Here is a 26,233-nt window from a genome sequence, read left to right as displayed (position 1 = left end):
AATTTCACAATCAATAATTGTTAAAAAAATCTTTACGTGTTGCGTCTAGTTATGTTTTGCCATCATTCTCATGAGATCTCGGTTGTCACACTACTTGTGGTTGGTGTAGTTCCTTTTGTCTTGCGTCTAACTGTCGTTGTCCATTACTTAGTACACATGTTAAATTACATGATTATCCACTATTTAATAGACATGTTGATATGTGTGCATCGTTTGGTCAAGTGTCGTCATCATTCGTATGAAATCTCAATTGTCGCACGCATGTCGTTGACGTCTTCACATTCACCTTGCTTTTATTAATTAATACATGTGTATCAATATAGATTATTCAGTAATTAATATACTTGTTGATGCATACAATATGTTATAATTCAATATTCTTATAAAAACTATAAAGACTTGAGATATCATATGTTCTTGTTGAACTCTTAGGATAAAATGTTGGACATGTTATAAAATCTATATCAGATTTGATTATTACTTAGAAAGTAAGTATATTTGAACTAAAAGTTACTTAGAACAACAAGGTGCATGACATTTTCTTAATTTCAGATATTATATTTGAATGTACAAATGTATAATTGAACTTGTCGAAGCTCACTTATTCCAACAAGGTTCCATGTAGAATATGCTATCAAATTCACCTCGTTGTTCATGTATCTGCGCATTTCGGGTAACCGACTCCAATTAGATAATTTTTGTAATGTAAACATGGCATGCATAATAATAATGATAATATTAATAATACATTTTTCATATTGCTGATTTTAATTATTCATGTATTTAAGGTAATTTGTGTAATTGTTTAAGTAAGGTAAATTAAATTCTTAATCGATTTAGAATTTTGACACAGGAGAGAGAATAATGCGGAGTCATGAAGTATTAGATCGGGAAAAAATGTATTTTAATCTAAAATTTCATGTAGGATATACTGCATGAATTAAAGTGGAAGTTTGAATCAATAATGGAATGTAGAAATGATGATTGAAGAATTTTTTTTATTAAGAGGCAGTTTTTCATTAAATGTTATATGACGCATAAGTATGGTTGGCAAATTTCATTAAATGATATATGCCACTTCAGTGTGGAACTGTGGATGGCAAATTTCATTAAATGGTATATGCCACATCAATTCGGATGGCAAATTGCGTTAATTGCTACCAAATGTTTGTTAAATTTATTTTATAAATAAAATAATTACTAAAGTTCAATATTTGATATCATTTAATATTTTCTTATCTGGAAGTTAGAAAATCAAATAAGGTTTCTTTTTAAGTTAATTTATTATTTTTCTATGTAATTTTTCTTATCTTTTGAAGTTAACTAATATCCACCCCGTCCCATGATTTACTTAATTTGTTGAAAACTAAATTTACATCATATTATCATTATATGAATTTGAAATATAATAATAAGAGATTGTGCACTTGGATTGTCGAGATTGGGCTGACGAAGAATTCTCTATTCTTTCTTGCTTGGCGATTGCTTTCTTTTTTGTTGTGTTTTAATTTGTTCTAATATCACAAAACCGTCGAACTAGTAATTTATCTTAATGAATATATAGTTTAAAATGAAATTAAGATTGATAGTTTAAGTGTAGAGAATAAAGATTGAAACATAATAATGGAGACAGAATAAAGTTTTTCCTTAAAATGAAATGGAATATGCAAGGCCCAAACTAGCAGATTTCGTTATTAATAAGAAACAGCAGGGTTAATTAAATTAATTTAAACATTGGAAATTATTTGATTATTTAATTGATCCATTAATGATGAATTGATGATTATTAGTTCGGCAATATAGAATTTTATAATGTTAAATTCGAACACAACGGTAAATGCGAAGAACTAAAGCAATTACTCCCTCCGTCCCCCATTAAGAGTCATTTTTTTCCATTTCGGTTTGTCTCCAATTAAGAGTCACACTTCATTTTTACCATAAATGGTAGTAGGTCTCACATTCCACTAACTCACTTCACTCACATTTTATTATAAAATCAATATAAAAAAGTGGATCCCACGTTCCACTAACTTTTTCAACCAACTTTTCTTTACATCTCTTAAAACCCGGGCCCGGTTAAACTGTGACTACTAATGGGGGACGGAGAGAGTAACATTTTGGTCAATACAGTAACTTTTTGTGGGTATACATCTTTATCAGTGAAAATTAGAGCAAAAGAATATACAAAATCAGGGATGTAATCAATTGCTAACTAATTACCAATCCAAAATTGAGACCAATTTTTAACTATTAGATTAGGATCTTGTGGTTAATATAATCCAAGTGTAATATATTTTAAATGTAAATAATTATTAATTAAATTAAAATGGTATTAATGTCAAATTCTAAATGTAGTAATTATAACTAACTACTTTCTCTCTCCTCAAAATCATCTCAAATCTTTAATTTTACGTAACTCTCTCAATTTAAATTATTTTTTCGCCAAAAATATATCAAATTAAAAATAATTTAATAAGGATTCTAACGAGATCTCAATTGCATATGTTCCGACGATATTCGGGTGATGAAATTTGATAAATTATATTTCAATTTTCGTACTTGTTGATAAGCAGCTTTTATCAACAAATGCAACAAAAAATCTCAATATATTGTAGGCAAAATCTCAATATTATGCATGTCCAATCTCAATAAAAATGTGTTGATATTTTCTTGTCCTCGTATTGATATTCTAATATCATATTGTTGATATTTGTAATACACAATGTTGATATAAAAAAAACACCTACGAAAATTATCATATGATAACATAATAACGATATTACCCTTTTGTTGATATTTTGTCTACTATTTATTGAGATTTGTGAGCTTTAATCTCATCCACTCATTTTAAAATCCAAGGATGGAGATTTAGTCTTGATTTTGGATTAGGGTGCTATAAGCATAATAATCAATTTATTATTAATCACGATATTAATTAAATAATCCCTGGTATTAACTTACTATTAATTAACTAATTAATTAATTAATTAATCATCGATTCTCTTTAAAGTTAAAAATACGAGGAAACCCTAAAGTTAATAATCGATTCTCTCTGTATGCACTGCAAAGGCGAAAATCATGGCAGCCCTAATTAACAAAAAATCAAAGCTTTTCAGCAACGCCGCTGCCTCCTCCTCAGCCGCGCCGCCATGGCTTGAACTGCCCGATTATTTGACGGAGAATATCCTGCAAAGGCTGCCCATTGGAGAGATACTGACGAGTGCGCAGCTAGTGTGTACTACATGGTGGAGAGTGATCAAAAATCCCACCATGTGGCGCGTTATTCACTTGGATTGTCGAGATTGGGCTGACGAAGAATTCGATAGTGTATGCTATCGCATAGTGGATCGTAGCCAGGGACAATTGGTCGACCTAAAGCTTCTCCGTTATAATGATCAAGATTATGAGTTTCTTGAATACGTCGCCAGGTATACTTTATGATTCTCAATTCTTTCTTGCTTGGCGATTGCTTTTTTTTTTGTGTGTGCTTTAATTTGTTCTAATAACACAAAACCGTCGAACTAGTAATTTATCTTCATGAATATTTAGTTTAAATCATCTTTGACGGAAATTAAGAAATTGATAGTTTGTGTAGAGAATGAAGATTGAAACATAATAATGGAGACAGAAAGTTTTTCCTTAAAATGAAATGGAATAAGCAAGGCCCCAACTAGTAAGTATTGTATTTTCAATTTTTTAGATTGTAATGCTTGTACTCCCTCCGTCCCCGAAAGTTTGTCTCATTTTTCTATTTCCGCTTGGATCACAAAATTTATCTCATTTCACTTTTTGCCATTTTTGGTAGTGGACCTCATATTCTACTAACTCATTTTTACTCACATTTTATTACTCTCTGTCCCACAAAGATTGTCTCATTTATCCATTTTTGTTTGTCCCACAAAATTTTTCACATATCACTTTTTATAATTTTTGGTAGGGGATCTCAATATTCCACTAACTCATTCGTGCTTACATTTTATTATAAAACTAATATATAAAAGTATGACTAATTTTCAACTTACTTTTCTTAAAACACGTACCCGGTCTAAGTGAGACAATCTTTGTGGGACGGAGGGAGTATAAAGCTAATATATAAAAGTAGGACTCATATTCCACTAACTTTTTCAACTCACTTTTCATTACATTTTTTTAAAACTCGTGTCGGGTCAAAGTGAGATAATATTTTGGAGTGTATTAATTAGCATAGGTCTTGCTAAACATTCTAATTTTGGGTGAAGGAGAAGCGTCTTATAGATTGACACTACTACAAAATCACTGATATAGTCTTTTAACAGATCAAGTCAGCTCCGACGCCTTACACTCGCAGGGTTTGAGAAAATTGAAATTGGTTTGACTGATGCAATAGAAAAACTCCCAGGGTTGGAAGAGTTGCACCTTATCAGGATGCCATCACTGAGTGTAGAAGAATTTGAAAGCATTGGCATGTCTTGCCCTGTGTTGAAATCATTTACATATATAGATTATTGGCTTACAGATTACCCTATTGTTGGAAGATTTGGCACTGACCATGCTATTGCAATTGGAGAAACCATGCCTAATCTGCACCATCTCGGACTTTGGGGGCAACCCATGACGAATCAAGGACTGGAAGCGATTCTCGATGGCTGCCCCCATCTTGAATCACTCGATCTTCGGAGATGCACTGGTCTTGATCTCGAAGGAGCTCTGGGTAAAAGATGTTCTGACCGAATAAAACATCTGAGGCTTCCTTCCGACTATAGTGTTAGTGATTGGTTTATCAAATATCCTGCGTATGAAGATAATATACCTCCACTAGGATATGATTGTCATTTGGCTTATTATAAGATTATAAAGAATATGTGTTTTTTATAACTTTTATGTCATGTTGGTGAACTATGATACTACTTACTACTTGGTTTTTTTAAATGCTTAATTATTTGGCAGCACATTTTATTCTATATTTCTCCCTCTAATTCCTTTGTTTGGATCTCGATTGAGTTTCTTGGCATTTAAATTTACAAAAATTTTCAATTAGTGACATTATGATATGAGCCCGAGACCCTATTATGCCCATATTGTCTCTATATACAACTTTAAATTTCCTATGTATCAATAGAAAAACACTTTAGACTTAGACTACCGTTGGAAAATGCAGTTAAATTCGTTGGGCTTATCGTAATTTCGGCAATCCAGATTAATAACGCACCAAATGGCTAGATTCTTGCAGACTGTCTACATTGCAGGCACAAACGTGCTGCTTCCTCAACAAAATCTCTGCAACACCCAACCTTAGCATGATATTCGCTGTCAAATCATCCGGCAGCTCGATCCATGGCAGCGATAATCTCTGCAACACCCAACCTAGGTGCGGCTGAGGATGATGAAGAGGCATCCAATGTTGAAACTGGAGGTTCAATATGGATCATCTTAACTTGAAGACTGACAATTGATAGGTAGCCAAGCGTAGGGTTCAATTAGGTTGACAATCAAATTTAGGTAGCCAAGCGTAGGGTTCAATTAGGTTGACAATCAAATTTAGTTGACATCTACACAGTTGCCAGTTATCAATTTAAGATAATCACCGACTGATCATATCCCTAAGTAAGTAGATATATTTATACTGTTTTACGTATTATTCTTTTAATTAATTGATAACTTAAGTACTTTGATATCTAAGAATGATGGTATTGATACGCGTGTGCATATATATCGAAGAAAGATTGTGTTGATAAAATGTATACATACATAATATGGATACATAGTCACATTATATATAAGTCGATCACAAAATAGTGTGTTGATATTGTTCGATTCATTTTTATGATTTATCGTGCTGATATTTTTCTCTATATGAATATAATGGTTTCAAAATCTTTGGGATTGAACACAGCTATAAAATTACTAGTAGTATTTTGTATAAGGCTGTTAAAGCCGCTGATTGACAAAATTAGTGAATTTAAACTCAAAAAACTCAATGTAGATCCAAACAAAGAATGAAAGACAGATAGAATAGAATATGCGGCCAAATATATCATTTAGAAAAACATAGTAGCGTTATAGTTTACCAATAATAAGTAAACACAGATCACAATCAAGGTGGCGGCCAAAGGAGGTCAACACTAACATATTCATGTTCATAATCACTATCTTCATACTCAGGATATTCACTGTAGTTAAAAGAAAGCTTCAGATGTTTGATTCGGTCCGAACATCTTTTACCCAGAGTTCCTTCTAGATCAAGATCATACAATCTCCGAAGATCGAGTGACTCAAGGTGGGGGCAGCCATTGAGAATCGCTTCTAGTCCCTCATTCTCAATCCGCATCGTCTTAATTCTGAGATGACGCAGATTAGGCATGGTTTTTCCAATTGCAACAACATGCTCGGTCCAAAAATTTCCACTTCCAATGCCATTTTCATCATATGTAAATGATTTCAACTTGGGGCAAGAGATGCCAATGCTTTCAACTTGTTCGACACTGAGTGATGGCGCTTTGATAAGATGTAACTCTTCCATCTGTGGGAGATTCTTGATTGCATTGGTCAAAGCATTTTCCTTACTATAATACCCTTTGAGTGTAAGGCATCGGAGCTGACTTGATCTGTCAAAAGAGTACATACAACATGGATTGTAATCAAATGCTAACTAATTTTCAATCTAGAACCCAGAACTTTCAATTTAGTGTGTTAAAATTATCAGCACAAAAGTCTTGTGTTCATATACTTATATCTTTCTATTGATATTTTTAATATACTACAAAATTGAAAAATTTATTAAAAATTAGTTAACATTTTAACGCGACCCAATACAACACAAACCATATTAGTGATTTTTGGAGGTAATCATTAAGGCGTGTGAGACAATTCACATGTCTATAAAAATGATACAAGTAGCTTGGAACCGAGGGAGTATAGACAGATTAAAGTACGCAATTGCCAAGAGTAGAGAATGATGACGAAGGAAGGAATTATACCGGTTGGCAACGTAGTTTAGAAACCCATAGTCTGCACAATAATTGGTAACCTTTAGGTCGACCAATTGTCCCTGACTACGATCCACTGTGCAACGGCATTTTTTATGGAATTCTTCGTCCTTCCAATCTAGAAAATCCAAATTAATCACGCGCCATATGGCTGGATTCTTGCAAACTCTCCACCATGTAGTACACACTTTTTGCGCACTCTTCAGTATCTCTTCAATGTGCAGCCTTTGCAGGATATTTTCCGTCAAATCATCGGGCAGTTCAGTCCATGGCGGCGATGGTGGCGCGACTAAGGCCATGCTCAATATCTTTGATTTTTTTTTTGTTAATTATGGCTGTCATGATTTTCGCCTTATAAATCCACACAGAAAATCGATAATTGACTTGGTTTCCTCGTTTTATGGAGTTTGTTAACTTTAAAGAGAATCGATGTTTAATTAATTAGTTAATGGCGTAGTCAGTTAGACTATTAAAAATTAAGATACGATTATTGATTTAAATTGTAATTAATTTTGTGATTAATAGTTAAATTCATTATTAGTTGTTCAGCCAAATTGAATTTTATAATGTTAATTTGGGAAATAAAATCATAAATCATTGGTTATTAATTATAAAATCATTGGTTATAATCACTAATTTGGGCGATTTAATTATAAATCTGTAACGGAATTTTAATTTATAATGTTAATTTAAAATATTTTTTTAATTATAAAGTTAAAAGAAATCAGTGATTCAATATTAATAAAAAACCAATTTTATCGGTTAAAGCATGCAAAAGCAAATCATTATATAACGATAACACCATTATGATTCGATTTCTCCTCTTAATTTGGGATTCTACCTGACATCACTATTTTTTAATTATACATTTCTCTTCATTTCCAGCATCAACACAAATTATATACAGAATCATGTTTCTTACTTTTTGGTGATTTAAATTGAATTTTAAGTTGGTATATAATCTTCTGAATATATAAATCCCTATTAGAGATTAGAATTTAATTTATAACTTGCAACTAACCAATACAAGTATTAAATGTAATTACGACTTTTATTTTGGAGCCTGAAATCAATAGATTCAATAGCTTATTATCTAAACTAAAAACATTTACACTTAATATAATTAAGTGGTCAGGATTTTATCAACAAGTAGAGATATAAATAGCTGGAAAAAACGAAATCCAAATATGAATAACAATGAGAGCTAAATATAGCTTGAAAAACAAACTCCAAATATGGAGCCAAGCCAACCAAACATCTGAAAAACGAAATAGCATCATTAATTGTTCAAGAACCTAACATAAAAGTGACTCTTAGCATTTTCAAGACAAATAGTAGTAAGAAGCATGATCAAAACAATCCTAATAAAAATCAGGATCTTAATCATAGTAATCACTATAATAGAAGTTGCCTCGGAAGATAGATAATGGATTATAGTTATCAACATCATAACGAGAATATGATGAATCACTGTCATCATCCGAATCATAATAATCCATCTGATCACGTTCAGATTGAGAAGACTCAAAATCATGTTCAGATTGAGAAGACTCAGAATCAAGAATCAGATCTTTTATTTGGTCATAACATCTCTTCGCTAGACTTCCTTGTAGATCGAAACCAGAGCATTGGCGTAGATGAAGTGATTCTAGGTTGGGGCAGCCATCGAGAATCGCTTCCAGTCCCTTATTTTCAATCGAAAGTTTAAAAAGTCGGAGATGGCACAGGTTAGGCATGATTTTTCCAATTGCTACAGCATGTTCTGAAAAGTCTCCGAGATAAGTCCGACGGTTGGTATATGTGAATGATTTCAACATTGGGCAAGAGATGCCAATGGTTTCAAAATGACTGAGAGTGACCCATGGATTCAGGATGAGGTGCAACTCTTCCAATTGTGTAAGTCTTTTTATCGCCACGAACAAGTGTGTTAGTGAAAGATGCAAATCAAGAGTAAGGCATCGTAGCTGACTTGATCTGTTGATTTTTGGAATACAGAATGGGAAAAGAGATCAACACCAAAAAACTAGAGGAAACTTGCTAAAAGAAAGAATGGGAACTACAGAAACAACATTGACTATGAGCACAGAGGAAGCAGAAGACATAGCAAAATGAAAACCTACATAGAAGGAAATAAACTAGCATATTTCATCCAACAGGTTAAAAGCAAATAATACTATGTATAAGAAAATCTTCCATAAAGCATAATAAACAACAAATCTACTTAATAATTTGAGTAATTACCCATAAAACTAACTCGATCCACTGTTTCAAAGCATTAAAATGACTCATTACTCAAAGAATACTTGAACAAACATGGACATTGTTTCAAGGCATAAGTTACAATACAGAATATATTAAGAGTAGGTTAGAAGTTTTAAGGAATTAAAGCACAAAAAGTAAACCAAACACCAAGAATAGTGAGCAAGGAATTGTACCGCTCAGCAGCATAGTCTAGCAAGTCGACATCCACTCTAATACCGGAAAACTTTAGCTCGAGCAACTGTCCCTGGCTACGATCCACTGCACATCGGAAAATGTTATTCGCCTTGTAGCCCACGAAGAGACGACAGGTAAAATTAATAACGCGCCACATGACGGGATTCTTGGTGATTCTCCACCATGTTGCGCACACATTCTGCGCACTCTCTAGTATCTCTACAACATCCAACCTTTGCAGGATATTCACCGTCAAATCCTCAGGCAGATCAATCCATGGCGGCGATAATGGAAGCGGAGGCACGGTTGAGGATGATGGAGAGGCAGCCACCGTCGGAATTGGAAGCTCAGTTTGGATCATCAGCTCGCTAGATTCCGATTTTGCTCCCATGCTCAACATCTTCAATGAGTATGGGTTTGGTTAAAATTGGAACTATATCATGTGATTATATATACACACATGCTAATGACAATTGACATGATTGTATTGAAAATTGAAATAAGAGGCTCTTCGGTAACTGCCCACGACTCTTCTTATTCCTGTATTTAAGATTATCGAATGAATGTAGAAAACAGAATATGATTGGTCTTGTTTTAAACAAACTAATTTAAGTAGTAGGAGTATATAGTAATTAAGATAAAATATAAATTAGAAAATTTTCAATAAAATTAGAAACATCTTTTAAAATTTGTAATAATACATGAACTTGAAGTTTCTGATTCATTAATCCATATTTATATTTTATTAAGAAATATTTTTTTGAATATAAATTGAACATTTATTTTGAATTCTTAAAATCATTATTGGAATGTCGAATAAATTGCTGGGAGAAAAAATAAACCAACATCAATTACTACGAGGCTACGACCCTTATGATTCATGTGTTTAATTGTAATTAAATATGGACTAATTGAATAATGAGTTTGAGCATTCAAGGTTGATCGATAAAGATTTTAAATTGAAGAGATCGACTCCGCCATTTTTAGTATTTAAAAGTGAAGTCTAATTACAACTAACGAACAAAGAAAACAAAAATTGCCCTATATTCCTCCAACCCATAAAAATTTACAACTTTTTATTGAGCACAGATTTTAATATACAATTTAGTAACTAAAAGAAAAGTAAAGAAAAAGTAATTAAAGTATTATTAATGAATAATGAGTCTCCTCTTATTAAAGAAAAAGTTTCTAAAATTTAAAAATGCATATTTTTTAAGATGAATTAAAAAAGAAAAATTACATATTCTTGTCTTAAAATTAAGCCAATCCTCCCAATAGTCTAGCAAAACAGCCACTTTGAAAATCGGAAAGCTTTAGCTCGAGCACTTGTCCATGGCGGCAATCCACTGCGCGATGGAAAATGATCTTAAATTCGTTGGCCGCATAACATCGACGATCAAAATAAAAATCAATGACACACCACACGGCTTGATTGATCTTAAAAGCCAAGTAAATTACTATAAATTTTTAAAATATTAAATACATTAAAAAGGATAACAATGTCTATTCTGAAACTAACAATGAGATGTAAATAGCTGGAATAACAAACTCCTAATATGGTGCATGTCATTTTAAAAAACAAAGTAGCATCATCCTTCACCAACCTAACATAAAAGCGAAGCAACAAAATCTTAGCATTTTCAAGACATATAGAAATAACCATCAACATCTTGAATCCTAATAAAAATCAGCTGGATCATATTCATAACCACGTAGTATCATAGAAGTTGCCTTGCAATAAGTCATCATTTGATGAAACATGTTCAGATTGACAAGACTAAGAACTGATTATAAGATCTTTTATTTGGTCAGAACATCTTTTGCCTAGACCGCCTTGTAGATCAAGACCATAGCATCTCTCAAGATGGAGTGTTTCAAGGTGGGGGCAGCCATCGAGAATCGCTTCCAGCCCCTCATTCTTGGTCCGTAGCCCCTCAAGTCCGAGGTGGCACAAATTAGGCATGGTTTCATATGATGTGTTTGCTTTACCTTTTTGTGTGATTTAGTTTAATTTATTCTTTTAACAGATCAAGTCAGCTCCGACGCCTTACACTCGCAGGGTTTGAGAAAATTGAAATTGGTTTGACTGATGCAATAGAAAAACTCCCACGGTTGGAAGAGTTGCACCTTATCAGGATGCCATCACTGAGTGTAGAAGAATTTGAAAGCATTGGCATGTCTTGCCCTGTGTTGAAATCATTTACATATATTGATTATTGGCTTACGGATTACCCTATTGTTGGAAGATTTGGCACTGACCATGCTATTGCCATTGGAGAAACCATGCCTAATCTGCACCATCTCGGACTTTGGGGGCAACCCATGACGAATCAAGGACTGGAAGCGATTCTCGATGGCTGCACCCATCTTGAATCACTCGATCTTCGGAGATGCACTGGTCTTGATCTCGAAGGAGCTCTGGGTAAAAGATGTTCTGACCGAATAAAACATCCGAGGCTTCCTTCCGACTATAGTGTTAGTGATTGGTTTATCAAATATCCTGCGTATGAAGATAATATACCTCCACTAGGATATGATTGTCATTTGGCTTATTATAAGATTATAAAGAATATGTGTTTTTTATAACTTTTATGTCATGTTGGTGAACTATGATACTACTTACTACTTGGTTTTTTTAAATGCTTAATTATTTGGCAGCACATTTTATTCTATATTTCTCCTTCTAATTCCTTTGTTTGGATCTCGATTGAGTTTCTTGGCATTTAAATTTACAAAAATTTTCAATTAGTGACATTATGATATGAGCCCGAGACCCTATTATGCCCATATTGTCTCTATATACAACTTTAAATTTCCTATGTATCAATAGAAAAACACTTTAGACTTAGACTACCGTTGGAAAATGCAGTTAAATTCGTTGGGCTTATCGTAATTTCGGCAATCCAGATTAATAACGCACCAAATGGCTAGATTCTTGCAGACTGTCTACATTGCAGGCACAAACGTGCTGCTTCCTCAACAAAATCTCTGCAACACCCAACCTTAGCATGATATTCGCTGTCAAATCATCCGGCAGCTCGATCCATGGCAGCGATAATGGAAGCCTAGGTGCGGCTGAGGATGATGAAGAGGCAGCCAATGTCGAAACTGGAGGTTCAATTTAGATCATCTTAAATTGATGACTGACAATTGATAGGCAGCCAAGCGTAGGGTTCAATTAGGTTGACCATCAAATATAGTTGACATCTACACAGTTGCCGGTTATCAATTTAAGATAATCACCGACTGATCATATCCCTAAGTAAGTAGATATATTTATACTGTTTCTACGTATTATTCTTTGAATTAATTGATAACTTAAGTACTTTGATATCTAAGAATGATGGTATTGATACGCGTGTGCATATATATCGAAGAAAGATTGTGTTGATAAAATGTATACATACATAATATGGATACATAGTCACATTATATATAAGTCGATCACAAAATAGTGTGTTGATATTGTTCGATTCATTTTTATGATTTATCGTGCTGATATTTTTCTCTATATGAATATAATGGTTTCAAAATCTTTGGGATTGAACACAGCTATAAAATTACTAGTAGTATTTTGTATAAGGCTGTTAAAGCCGCTGATTGACAAAATTAGTGAATTTAAACTCAAAAAACTCAATGTAGATCCAAACAAAGAATGAAAGACAGATAGAATAGAATATGCGGCCAAATATATCATTTAGAAAAACATAGTAGCGTTATAGTTTACCAATAATAAGTAAACACAGATCACAATCAAGGTGGCGCCCAAAGGAGGTCAACACTAACATATTCATGTTCATAATCACTATCTTCATACTCAGGATATTCACTGTAGTTAAAAGAAAGCTTCAGATGTTTGATTCGGTCCGAACATCTTTTACCCAGAGTTCCTTCTAGATCAAGATCATACAATCTCCGAAGATCGAGTGACTCAAGGTGGGGGCAGCCATTGAGAATCGCTTCTAGTCCCTCATTCTCAATCCGCATCGTCTTAATTCTGAGATGACGCAGATTAGGCATGGTTTTTCCAATTGCAACAACATGCTCGGTCCAAAAATTTCCACTTCCAATGCCATTTTCATCATATGTAAATGATTTCAACTTGGGGCAAGAGATGCCAATGCTTTCAACTTGTTCGACACTGAGTGATGGCGCTTTGATAAGATGTAACTCTTCCATCTGTGGGAGATTCTTGATTGCATTGGTCAAAGCATTTTCCTTACTATAATACCCTTTGAGTGTAAGGCATCGGAGCTGACTTGATCTGTCAAAAGAGTACATACAACATGGGTTGTAATCAAATGCTAACTAATTTTCAATCTAGAACCCAGAACTTTCAATTTAGTGTGTTAAAATTATCAACACAAAAGTCTTGTGTTCATATACTTATATCTTTCTATTGATATTTTTAATATACTACAAAATTGAAAAATTTATTAAAAATTAGTTAACATTTTAACGCGACCCAATACAACATAAACCATATTAGTGATTTTTGGAGGTAATCATTAAGGCGTGTGAGACAATTCACATGTCTATAAAAATGATACAAGTAGCTTGGAATCGAGGGAGTATAGACAGATTAAAGTACGCAATTGCCAAGAGTAGAGAATGATGACGAAGGAAGGAATTATACTGGTTGGCAACGTAGTTTAGAAACCCATAGTCTACACAATAATTGGTAACCTTTAGGTCGACCAATTGTCCCTGACTACGATCCACTGTGCAACGGCATTTTTTATGGAATTCTTCGTCCTTCCAATCTAGAAAATCCAAATTAATCACGCGCCATATGGCTGGATTCTTGCAAACTCTCCACCATGTAGTACACACTTTTTGCGCACTCTTCAGTATCTCTTCAATGTGCAGCCTTTGCAGGATATTTTCCGTCAAATCATCGGGCAGTTCAGTCCATGGCGGCGATGGTGGCGCGACTTTTATCTTGGAGCCTGAAATCAATAGATTCAATAGCTTATTATCTAAACTAAAAACATTTACACTTAATATAATTAAGTGGTCAGGATTTTATCAACAAGTAGAGATATAAATAGCTGGAAAAAACGAAATCCAAATATGAATAACAATGAGAGCTAAATATAGCTTGAAAAACAAACTCCAAATATGGAGCCAAGCCAACCAAACATCTGAAAAAGGAAATAGCATCATTAATTGTTCAAGAACCTAACATAAAAGTGACTCTTAGCATTTTCAAGACAAATAGTAGTAAGAAGCATGATCAAAACAATCCTAATAAAAATCAGGATCTGAATCATAGTAATCACTATAACAGAAGTTGACTCGGAGGATAGATAATAGATCATAGTTATCAACATCAGAACGAGAATATGATGAATCATTGTCATCATCGGAATCATAATAATCCATCTGATCACGTTCAGATTGAGAAGACTCAAAATCATGTTCAGATTGAGAAGACTCAGAATCAAGAATCAGATCTTTTATTTGGTCATAACATCTCTTCGCTAGACTTCCTTGGAGATCGAAACCAGAGCATTGGCGTAGATGAAGTGATTCTAGGTTGGGGCAGCCATCGAGAATCGCTTCCAGTCCCTTATTTTCAATCGAAAGTTTAAAAAGTCGGAGATGGCACAGGTTAGGCATGATTTTTCCAATTGCTACAGCATGTTCTGAAAAGTCTCCGAGATAAGTCCGACGGTTGGTATATGTGAATGATTTCAACATTGGGCAAGAGATGCCAATGGTTTCAATATCTTTGAGACAGACCCATGGATTCATGATAAGGTGCAACTCTTCCAATTGTGTAAGTCTTTTTATCGCCACGAACAAGTGTGTTAGTGTAAGATGCAAATCAAGAGTAAGGCATCGTAGCTGACTTGATCTGTTTGGAATACAGATTGGGAGAAGAGATCAACACCAAAAAACTAGAGGAAACTTGTTAAAAGAAAGAATGGGAACTACAGAAACAACAATGACTATGAGCACAGAGGAATCAGAAGACATAGCAAAATGAAAACCTACATAGTAGGAAATAAACTAGCATATTCATCCAACAAATTGTTTCAAGGCATAAGTTATCATACAGAATATATTAAGGTAGGTAAGAAGTTTTAAGGAATTAAAGCACAAAAAGGTAACAAACACCAAGAATAGTACCGCTCGGCAGCGTAGTCTAGCAAGTCATCCACTCTAGTACCGGAAAGCTTTAGCTCGAGCAACTGTCCCTGGCTACGATCCACTGCACGTCGGAAAATGTTCTTCACCTTGTAGCTTGCGCAGCGATAACTGGTAAAATTAATAACGCGCCACATGGTGGGATTCTTGGTGATCCTCCACCATGTTGCGCACACATTCTGCGCACTCTCTAGTATCTCTACAACATCCAACCTTTGCAGGATATTTGCCGTCAAATCCTCGGGCAGATCGATCCATGGCGGGGATAATGGAAGCGGAGGCGCGGCTGAGGATGATGGAGAGGCAGCCACCGTCGGAATTGGAAGCTCAGTTTGGATCATCAGCTCGCTAGATTCCGATTTTGCTCCCATGCTCAACATCTTCAATGAGTATGGGTTTGGTTAAAATTGGAACTATATCATGTTATTATATATATACACGTGCTAATGACAATTGACTTGATTGTATTGAAAATTGAAATAAGAGGCTCTTCGGTAACTGCCCACGACTCTTCTTATTCCTGTATTTAAGATTATCGAATGAATGTAGAAAATCTTTACTGTATTTAATATTATCGAATGAATGTAGAAAACAGAATATGATTGGTCTTGTTTTAAACAAACTAATTTAAGTAGTAGGAGTATATAGTACTCCCTCCGTCTCATAAAAGTTGAGTCGTATTCCTTTTTAGTCCGTCCCAAAAAAGTTGAGTCATTTCCTTTTTTAACTAAAGAGAAAACATCCAATCACTCTTATTTTATTCCATCATTTACTTTATTCTCTCTTATCTTTCCTACTTTTTTCAACTTTCCTATTTATTTAATATAAATTTTTAATCTCCGTGCCCAAAAGTTTTGTCTCAACTTTTATGGGACGGAGGGAGTAATTAAGATAAAATATAAATTAGAAAATTTTCAATAAAATTAGAAACATCTTTTAAAATTTGTAATAATACATGAACTTGAAGTTTCTGATTCATTAATCCATATTTATATTTTATTAAGAAATATTTTTATGAATATAAATTGAACATTTATTTTGAATTCTTAAAATCATTATTGGAATGTCGAATAAATTGCTGGGAGAAAAAATAAACCAACATCAATTACTACGAGGCTACGACCCTTATGATTCATGTGTTTAATTGTAATTAAATATGGACTAATTGAATAATGAGTTTGAGCATTCAAGGTTGATCAATAAAGATGTTAAATTGAAGAGATCGACTCCGCCATTTTTAGTATAATTACAACTAACGAACCAAGAAAACAAAATTTGCCCTATATTCCTCCAACCCATAAAAATTTACAACTTTTGATTGAGCACAGATTTTAATATACAATTAGTAACTAAAAGAAAAGTAAAAAAAAAATAATTAAAGTATTATTAATGAATAATGAGTCTCCCCTTGTTAAAAAAAATGTTTCTAAATTTAAAAAATGCATATTTTTATAGATGAATTAAAAAAAAAAATTAAATATTCTTCTCTTAAAATTAAGCCAATCCTCCCAATAGTCTCGCAAAACAGCCACTTTGAAAATCGGAAAGCTTTAGCTCGAGCACTTGTCCATGGCGGCAATCCACTGCGCGATGGAAAATGATCTTAAATTCGTTGGCCGCATAACATCGACGATCAAAATAAAAATCAATGACACACCACACGGCTTGATTGATCTTAAAAGCCAAGTAAATTACTATAAATTTTTAAAATATTAAATACATTAAAAAGGATAACAATGTCTATTCTGAAACTAACAATGAGATGTAAATAGCTGGAATAACAAACTCCTAATATGGTGCATGTCATTTTAAAAAACAAAGTAGCATCATCCTTCACCAACCTAACAAAATCTTAGCATTTTCAAGACAAATAGTAATAACCATCAACATCTTGAATCCTAATAAAAATCAGCTGGATCATATTCATAACCACGTAGCATCATAGAAGTTGCCTTGCAATAAGTCATCATTTGATGAAACATGTTCAGATTGACAAGACTAAGAACTGATTATAAGATCTTTTATTTGGTCAGAACATCTTTTGCCTAGACCGCCTTGTAGATCAAGACCATAGCATCTCTCAAGATGGAGTGTTTCAAGGTAGGGACAGCCATCAAGAATCGCTTCCAGCCCCTCATTCTTGGTCCGTAGCCCCTCAAGTCCGAGGTGGCGCAAATTAGGCATGGTTTTCCCAATTGCAACACCATACTCGATGCTGAATCTTCCATCATCCACATCTTCTGGATACTCGTTATAAACAAATGATTTCAACATGGGGCAAGAGATGCCAATGCTCTCGAATTGTTCGATACTGAGCATTGGCATCTCGATAAGGTGTAACTCTTCCAATTGTGGGAGTTTCTCTAATGCATCATTCAAAGCATCTCCTATTTCATCATACCCTATGAGTGTAAGGCTTCGAAGCTGACTTGATCTGGCAAATTCACATTACTATTTCATTATAAAGCTTTTATTACATAAAATTGTTGTTCATATTCATCCAACAAGATATAAAAAAAGCAAGTGTTTATTAGCAATAACAAAGCATATAGAGAAGAGAATCGTGTTATACCGCTCAGCAACGTAATTCAGAAACCCATAGTCTCCAGCGAAACTAGTAACCAATAGGTCGATCAATTGTCCCTGGCTACGATCCACTGCAAAACGGCATATGTCATCGAATTCCTCATTCCCCCATTGTTGACAATCCAAATCAATCACGCGCCACAAGGAGGGATTCTTGCAGATTCTCCACCATGTACTGCACACCAACTGCGCTCTCATCATATCTTCAATGCGCAGCCTTTGCAGGATATTCATTGTCAAATCATCAGGCAGTTCGGTCCATGGCGGCGATGGTGGTGCGTCTGAGTAGGAAGAGGCGAACATCTTCGATTTTTTGTTCATTAGGTTTCCATGATGGTATTCATTCTCCATACGTATGAATTGATTTTTCATTAGGAGTAATTGTCTTCACCGCAAGAACTCAATGAATTGAGAATTTATTAATTTTAAAACTAAATTTAAAATTATTGTTCAAAATCTGCCTTTTTTTAGTTCAACAATGAGACCTTTATCCAAGCAAAGGAAGTTCCTAAACTTAAAGAAAAATAACTATGAACAAAATAAACAAAAAAGGAAAACCTAATTTGATAAAAGGAAAAACAATTACTCTTAATATTTTCATCTACTAATTCTACTAAATAGGAAATAAATTAAATCTTAAACTATAACTTGCTTAGGCACCAAGTCTTCGTCTTCTATGACTTCACCCGTTCTTATTCTCAAGAGACTGGAGAGAGTATTTAATAGTAGTATTAATTGGAAATTAGATTTTGATTTTAGAGCCTGGCTATTTTTTTTACAATATATATTGAAAATATTATTTTATCAGCAAGTAGAGATGTAAATAGCTGTAAAAACAAACTCCAAATTATATGAATAACAATTTGATGAAAACAGCTGGTAAAACAAAGTCCAAGTATGGTTCCAACTAAAACCACTTGAAAAAAACAAAGTAGTAGCATCATCCTTCACCAACCTAAAACATAATAGTGAACCATCAAAATCTTCGGCCCCAGAATATAGGCTCACAGGCACGGATAGAAAGATCTTTTATTTGGTCAGAACATCGTTTTCCTAGACCCCCTTGTAGATATAGACCAGAGAAATGCCGAAGATGAAGTGATTCAAGGTTGGGGCAGCCATCGAGAATCGCTTCCAGCCCACGGTTTCGAATACAATGTGAAAGAAGTCTGAGATGGCGCAAGTTGGGCATGTTTTTTCCAATGGCTACCGCATGTTTTGTAATTTCCGATGGACCACCAGAAACATTGCAATATGTAAATGATTTCAACATGGGACGAGCGATGCCAATGCTTTCAAACTCTTGCGGATTGAGACTTGGCATCATCGTAACATGCAACTCTTCCAATTGTGTAAGTTTTTTTATCGCCGCAATCAAAACACTATTGTCTTTTAAATAAAACGTTTCAACTGTAAGGCATCGTAGCTGACTTGATCTGTTGAATTTGGGAATGAAGAATGGGAAAAGAATATCAACACAAAAAACCAAAGGAAACTTGTATAAAGAAGGGAACCAAAGCAACAACGCTAAGATTTTATAAAGATTTTCTCCACCTCCACAATGAAATATGAGTAAAGAAGATAAATAATGGGCATAGAGGAAGCAAAGAAATAGCAAAATGAGAAAATCTACATCCAACATGATTACTTAGCATATTTATAATTCATCCAACAAGATAATTTAGCCTATATATAATTTATCAAACAAACAAAGTGCTATTGTTAAACATACAGAAAAGTGAATTGAAAAGTATTGTCTCAATTTCAATTAAATGCAGTTGCAAGAAGTTGCTTTTGCTTCAAAGCATGAAAATGACAATCATACCACCAAAATTTCTACGTTCATAGCAAGCCATTTTAGTAGTCACTCAACTTTTGACAAAACTCTAAACAATGAGCAAAAAAGTATTAACTCAACTTATGCCTAGGACCAAACAGGGAAGTTTTTCCAAATATAGCTAGAGTAGGTGTTAAAATCAATTAAAGCACAAAAACTAAACCAAACACCAAAAATAGTGAGCACAAAAGTACCGGTCAGCTACGTAGTTCAACCAGCCATTGTCCACTTCAAAACCGGAAATCTTTAGCTCGAGCAATTGTCCCTGGCTACGATCCACTAAATCACGGCAAAAGGTATCAGATTTTCCAGCCAAATTACGTAGATAACCCAAATCAATAACGCGCCACATGGCGGGATTCTTGCAGACTCTCCACCATGTACTGCACACTAGCTGCGCATTCTGCAGAATCTCTTCCGTATCCAACCTTTGCAAGATATTCGCTGTCAAATCCTCGGGCAGCTCGATCCATGGCGGCGACACTGGAAGCGGAGGCGCGGCTGAGGCAGCCACCGTCGGAATTGGAAGCTCAGTTTGCATCATCAGCTTGGTCGATTCTGATTTTGCGCCCTTGCTCAACATCTTCAATGATTATATGTTAGGTTGATTTTGGAGGTATATCATGTTATTATATATATACACATGCTAATGACAATTGACATGAATGTATTAAAAATTGAAATAAGAGGCTCTTCGGTAACTGCCCACGACTCTTCTTATTCCTGTTTTAAATATGGACAAATTCAATAAATGAGTTTGAGCTTTCAAGATTAATTAAACGATTATTGAACGAAGAGAAGACTCATATGAATATCACTATTTTGTTTTCAACAAATCTATTTGATCATATTTTACACAATGTTGATATAAAAAAACACCTACGAAAATTATCATATGATAACATAATGACGATATTACCCTTTTATTGATATTTTGTGTACTATTTATTGAGATTTGTGAGTTTTAATCTCATCCACTCATTTTTAAATCCAAGGGTGGAGATTTAGTCTTGATTTTGGATTAGGATGCTATAAGCATTAGAATATGACCCTATCAATGCATATATAGAATATGGAAAGTGCATAATATTGTGGTCATATATTTATTATTTTAATATATAATTAATACATCAAATTAGTAATATAGCTTTATTTTGATTGTAGAAAGTTTGGTTGTTTATTATTACTCTTTCTTTTTTTTTTTCATTTGTTTTAATTGAATCTTGGCATGAGACAACACGAAAAGAAAAATATTATACTTTTAATGGGACGGAAGGAGTATATTATTTCTAAATAAATAATAAAAGATAACATTGACTTTCAATTTATACTAACTATACTCTAATTAAAGACCAAAATAAAAGATGTGCTATTATATTACGGGAAAGATAATGAGCTAGGATCCTAACCAAGTCATGGAAGACAATATATAGAAGTTTTAACATGCCCTTCATGTGTGGCCGAAATAACATATCACACTTTTATCACATGAGAAGGCAAGAAAAAGAGATTAAAAAATAAAATCTAGACTTGTGCTCGCTCTAATACTCATTATAATGGATGACGAAAACTCCATTGGTAATGGAGGAAACTGCCATAGAAATTGGGAGAAATCTTCGACAAAGAGAAAGAGAAAAGGAAAATTTCATTAATGACTAGAGATTATTGTGATACTAACTTCGGCGACATATGCTAGATCAAGGTCCCATTCAGAGACAATTTCTATCATGGACTACCCATTATTCTCTACTTTTTGTAATAACATGCAAACTTTTTTATACTAATATAAAGTAAATGTAAAAATATTTTGTATGAGTTATGTATTTTATCTCTGATAAGATACAACTCTTTCGTGGAAGTTTTTTTTGACTGTCTCAGTCAAAAGTTAAAAACAGTTCCTTGCAGGATATTAGCAGTCAAATCGTCACATCCATTGTCATTAAGGGTGTCCACAATGGTGGCCCTCTTGGGCATGCCCAAGCCACCATTTCTTGGACATGCCCAACAAACTTGGCCCTTGCCCTCAAAACTTGGCCACCACAATGGTGGCCCTTCGGGCCACCATTTTTTTTTTATTTCAACAATTAAAATTGTTTTTATACTTTTTTGGTATATTTTAATATTCCTACAATAAAAATTATATTCATATAATAAGTAAAAAATGCATAAATAAAAAAAATTCATACTTTAAAAATTACTAAAAACATTTGAAACCAGATTGTCGCAGTATTATAGATAGGGTAAAATTATACAACGACAATGTTTTAAATAAAAAAAAAATGACGCACACCGCCCGACTACTCGGTATCGTCATCGTCATCCATCACATCATCGGCACTGCCTCCACCGCCTCCACCGCCGCCACTGCCACTTGCACCGACCCCACTGCCGCTGACACCGCCCGACTGCGACCCTTCCGACCATCCCAACTTCGACCTCAGTCGAATAATGAGGTCGTAGTAGAATCTCCTGGTCTCCGGATCAGTTGATTTCTCGTACAAGGCCAAATTCTCCTGAAGTTGCTTCATCATCTGCACCTCTAGGGTATGAGCCAAAGCCGCTCGCGGTGTTGCGGGCATTGCTGAAGAGGTCGCAGCGGAGAACTAGAGCCGGCTCTAAATTCCCGGATTGCGGCACGCTGGCCTTGCGGACGTGAGCGCCGAAAGAGTCTGTAGGGGGGCTCCTCCTCCGAAGCATCATCGTTCAGGTCGAAGGCGCGTGAGTCACTACTACTGCTGTAGTTGCCGGCGACGCCCAGTCTAGTCCGCTTCGGCCCAGGAACAGGATCTTTGTCGATGAGGACCCTGAATTTCGGGCAGTCACGCAGCACGAGGTATTCGTCCCAGTATGTAAACTTCGGCCACGATTCAGTATTGAAAAACTGATACGACAACGCTCGTACGTCGGCTTCGTTGCGGCCGCTCTCAGCAAGGAGTTGGGTCTCGTATATGCCACTGAACCTCTTCAACGCTTTAGTAATCCGTCCGAACTTCTTCCGGACTTGGCTAGCCGTACGCTCGACGCTCCCATCTGGTTTGAATTCGTTGTACACATCGAGAACACGATTCCAAAAGCAAACGTCGGTCTGATCGGTACTGACTATAGAATCGGTCGTGACCGCATACCAGGCTCTGGCTACAGCAATGGATTCTGCATTGCTATAGTAGGTCTACCGCCGGTTTCCACCACCACCGCCACCGCCATCACCGTCGCCGCCACCGCCATCGCCGCCGCCGCCACCGCCATCGCCGCCGCCGCCACCGTCACCGCCGCCGCGTCCGCCGCCTCGCCGACCACTTCGGCCGCCACCTCCTCCGGTGCCCTGCTCTCCACGGCGGCCGGCGGTTCGACCACCGCCGCCGCTTCGCCCCCCACCATTTCCGCCATTTCGCCCACCTCCGTCGCCGTTTCGCCCCCCAACGCCTTGATTTCACCCGCGACCGCCTTGAGTACCGGACACCGGAGTATCTGGTGGTGTTCCCATCAACTGTTCCCACGTGAATCTATCAGATTCAGATAGAGGGGATTGGGTGTATTGGAATTGGGAGAATTGGAATTGCTGAGAAGGGTTGTTTATCGCGTCCATATTGGGCCGGTAGTCGCCGAACCCCGATTGGGGACGACCCACCTTCCTCTGCGGCTGAGAGGAGGACTGACCCCGGAGTTGGGGTGTCTGATGCCACGGCGGCGGCGATTGTGGACTCCACAGGTTCGTTGGAGGGGGAGTCGGACTCCATCTCCACGGTTGGGAAGACGAAAATGCAGCAAATCCCGATTCTCCATAGCCGGAAGAATCATCTCCACCTTGCATTTTGTACTTTGAAAATGGTAGGAATTTTTAGGGTTTTAAAATGGAGGAAGATAAAAAAAATGGAATGAATATAGTATTTATAAATATAATTTTCGAATTTAAAAAAAAAAAAAAAAATTAAAATTTTGTGGGCAGGGCCGCTGCTCTCGGCCCTTGCAGTGGCGGGCCGAGCCGCCTGCCCAAGAGCCTCGGCCTGGCCGAGCGCTCGGCTCTCTCTCGTCCACCACCCAGAGCCGCGTCCTCCTCTTGGCTCAGTAGTGGGGGGCCGCGGGCTGCCCAAGCCCGGGTCGAGAGCCGCGGCTTCCCCACTGTGGACACTCTAAATTACCTAAACTAACATTATAAAGTAACTAAGATTAAATATGAATTAACAAATTCAATATAATTAAAAACATATTTTCAAATTTATAATAATGCATGAAAGAGTTGAATTTTCTAATTGATTAATCCATTGCTATATTTTATTAATAAAAAATTTTAAGCAAATACATTGAATATAAATTGAAGATTTATTTATTCATTACCAAAATCAATATTAACATGTCGAATAAATTGCTGGAAGAAAAAAAAAAAAGCAAAATAAACCAAGACCAATCATCTATCGAGCAAGATTAGGATTTCAAGTTGAGCATATACACAGATTGCAATCTAATCAGGTTTATTTCAACATTTTTCTTGTCCTAAAAACATTTGAAAATATCCACATAAAAAAACACAATAAAATCCACAGAACTAAAGCAACCAAGACGCTAAAAGTTGCAGAACAAAAGATCCAATACTATCAACCAAAGAGTTAAATTGTTAGAAATGTACAACTCCAAGAAATAAAAGCCAAAATTCTAAAGCAATAACTTAATACACCAAAAACTACAAGCTTTCAACCCATGCTTAATCTTAAATACTTGCACATGAACTAAATGCAAAAAGAGTTTTCCCAATCATCATACCATTACCATAAAACTGGATCAAGCCCATGTTCGGATCCCGAACCGTCGTAGATCTTTACCAGAGCATCCCCCAGCATCAAGTGATTCGAGACAAGGGCAGCCATTGCGAATCGCCTCCCGTCCCTTACTCCCCATCCGATGCTCACAAAGCCAGAGATGGAGGAGATTAGGCATGGTCTTTCCAATCGCAACACCATACTCTTGAAAATCTAGTTTCTCACACTTGCAATCGCTATATGTAAATGATTTCAACATGGGGCAAGAGATGCCAATGGTTTCGAAATCTTTGAGAATGAAAGCTGGCATCTTGATTAGGTGCAACTCTTCCAGTTGTGGGAGCTTTTTTATCACCTCAGTTAAATGCCTTCCTACTCTTTCATACTCTGCTTGTGTGTTGCGTCGAAACTGATTGAATAAGTCTGGTTTTTGGAATGCAGACCATACAAGTGCCATTTGAAGCGAGGGTTGTTTTAAAACTTTTTCAGACAAAGAAATTTGTGTTCTGTCATACTCAGCAAGTGTAAGGCATCGAAGCAGAGGTGATCTGTCAAAAGAGTAAAACATACCCTATCAGTAAATATAGCTTCTCAAAGTAAGAAACACCAACACTCGGACCTTAACAATCATCATATATTTAAAAAAAGCAGTAAGGTTGGAAGAATATATGCATAATACTTACCTTAAAATCAGCATAACGTCAAAATTCCAAAGAAACAATGAATACAATTTCAATTTATACTAACATATACAAATATTTTGTAGAGTTGATTGTGTTTGAACACATTACATCTCAAAAAGAGAGGATTAATTAACCAAGATTTAGCAATGGAAGAATTATACCGTTGGGCAGCATAGTGTAGCAACGCAGCCCCTTGGAAGCCAGAAAGCTTTAGGTCGAGCAATTGTCCCTGGCTACGATCCACTGCGCCACGGAAAATGCACTCAAATTGGTCGGCAGAAGCGAAATCTCGACGATCCAAATAAATGACGCGCCACATGGCGGGATTCTTGCAGACTCTCCACCATGTACTACACACTTTCTGCGCACTCTCCAGTCTCTGTTTAGCGTCCAATCTTTGCAGGATATTTTCGGTCAGATCTTTGGGCAGTTCGGTCCATGGCGGAGGTGGAGCTGAGGATGAAGAGGCTGCCGAGGAAATTGGAGGCTTTGTTTGAATCATCGGCTTGGTGGTTTCGGTTTTGTTTGCCATGCTAAAATTCTTAGCTCGTCGTGTAGATATTGGACGAGTATAATACATTTAAATAAACGGCTCACGGCACGACCCTTCATATTCCTCTGAGTATTTAAAATTAAATATAGTCAAATCAAAATTATTGGTGGTTTCGGTTTTCTCAAAATAGGATAATCAAAGTTATCAAATTGAAGTATAAAATTTTAATTGTCCCATGATACTCAAAGTTAACTCAATATCATTTGCATCAACACTCCAAATAATCGATACTACTATCATTTTTACCAAAACAATGACATTTTATA

At 35.6% G+C, this 26,233-nt stretch overlaps 6 protein-coding genes across 6 annotated transcripts; 1 reads left to right on the top strand and 5 right to left on the bottom strand.

The window, feature by feature from the left end:
• The first annotated feature begins 3,078 nt into the window (after window positions 1-3,078).
• On the top strand, window positions 3,079-4,890 carry LOC148929507 (putative F-box/LRR-repeat protein 22). Its single transcript, XM_089056880.1, has 2 exons — window positions 3,079-3,420; window positions 4,285-4,890. Exons 1-2 carry the CDS (start codon window positions 3,079-3,081, stop codon window positions 4,852-4,854), a joined length of 912 nt encoding a protein of 303 aa, XP_088913006.1. The 3' UTR covers window positions 4,855-4,890.
• A 1,122-nt stretch (window positions 4,891-6,012) lies between these two features.
• Window positions 6,013-7,266, bottom strand: LOC148929506 (F-box protein SKIP19-like). Its single transcript, XM_089069855.1, has 2 exons — window positions 6,957-7,266; window positions 6,013-6,584 (listed from the first exon to the last, which is right to left on the bottom strand). Exons 1-2 carry the CDS (start codon window positions 7,262-7,264, stop codon window positions 6,074-6,076), a joined length of 819 nt encoding a protein of 272 aa, XP_088925981.1. The 5' UTR covers window positions 7,265-7,266; the 3' UTR covers window positions 6,013-6,073.
• Window positions 7,267-8,344: 1,078 nt separating this feature from the next.
• On the bottom strand, window positions 8,345-9,801 carry LOC148929505 (putative F-box/LRR-repeat protein 22). The gene is made up of 2 exons (XM_089056879.1): window positions 9,401-9,801; window positions 8,345-8,939 (listed from the first exon to the last, which is right to left on the bottom strand). Exons 1-2 carry the CDS (start codon window positions 9,799-9,801, stop codon window positions 8,345-8,347), a joined length of 996 nt encoding a protein of 331 aa, XP_088913005.1.
• Window positions 9,802-17,552: 7,751 nt separating this feature from the next.
• On the bottom strand, window positions 17,553-18,491 carry LOC148929504 (putative F-box/LRR-repeat protein 23). Its single transcript, XM_089056878.1, has 2 exons — window positions 18,127-18,491; window positions 17,553-17,988 (listed from the first exon to the last, which is right to left on the bottom strand). Exons 1-2 carry the CDS (start codon window positions 18,489-18,491, stop codon window positions 17,553-17,555), a joined length of 801 nt encoding a protein of 266 aa, XP_088913004.1.
• Window positions 18,492-19,116: 625 nt separating this feature from the next.
• Window positions 19,117-20,560, bottom strand: LOC148929503 (putative F-box/LRR-repeat protein 9). Its single transcript, XM_089056877.1, has 2 exons — window positions 20,172-20,560; window positions 19,117-19,576 (listed from the first exon to the last, which is right to left on the bottom strand). Exons 1-2 carry the CDS (start codon window positions 20,558-20,560, stop codon window positions 19,117-19,119), a joined length of 849 nt encoding a protein of 282 aa, XP_088913003.1.
• A 4,193-nt stretch (window positions 20,561-24,753) lies between these two features.
• LOC148929502 (putative F-box/LRR-repeat protein 9) lies at window positions 24,754-25,946 on the bottom strand. The gene is made up of 2 exons (XM_089056876.1): window positions 25,576-25,946; window positions 24,754-25,279 (listed from the first exon to the last, which is right to left on the bottom strand). The coding sequence occupies exons 1-2, from the start codon at window positions 25,944-25,946 to the stop codon at window positions 24,754-24,756; spliced, it is 897 nt and encodes a 298-aa protein (XP_088913002.1).
• Between the last annotated feature and the right edge of the window lie 287 nt (window positions 25,947-26,233).

The sequence above is a fragment of the Salvia hispanica genome, chromosome 4, assembly GCF_029641045.1.
Source record: "Salvia hispanica isolate PSC_SH4W2 chromosome 4, Shi_PSC_v1, whole genome shotgun sequence".
Classification (NCBI taxonomy): Eukaryota; Viridiplantae; Streptophyta; class Magnoliopsida; order Lamiales; family Lamiaceae; genus Salvia; species Salvia hispanica.
This window is presented reverse-complemented; position numbering and strand designations above follow the sequence as displayed.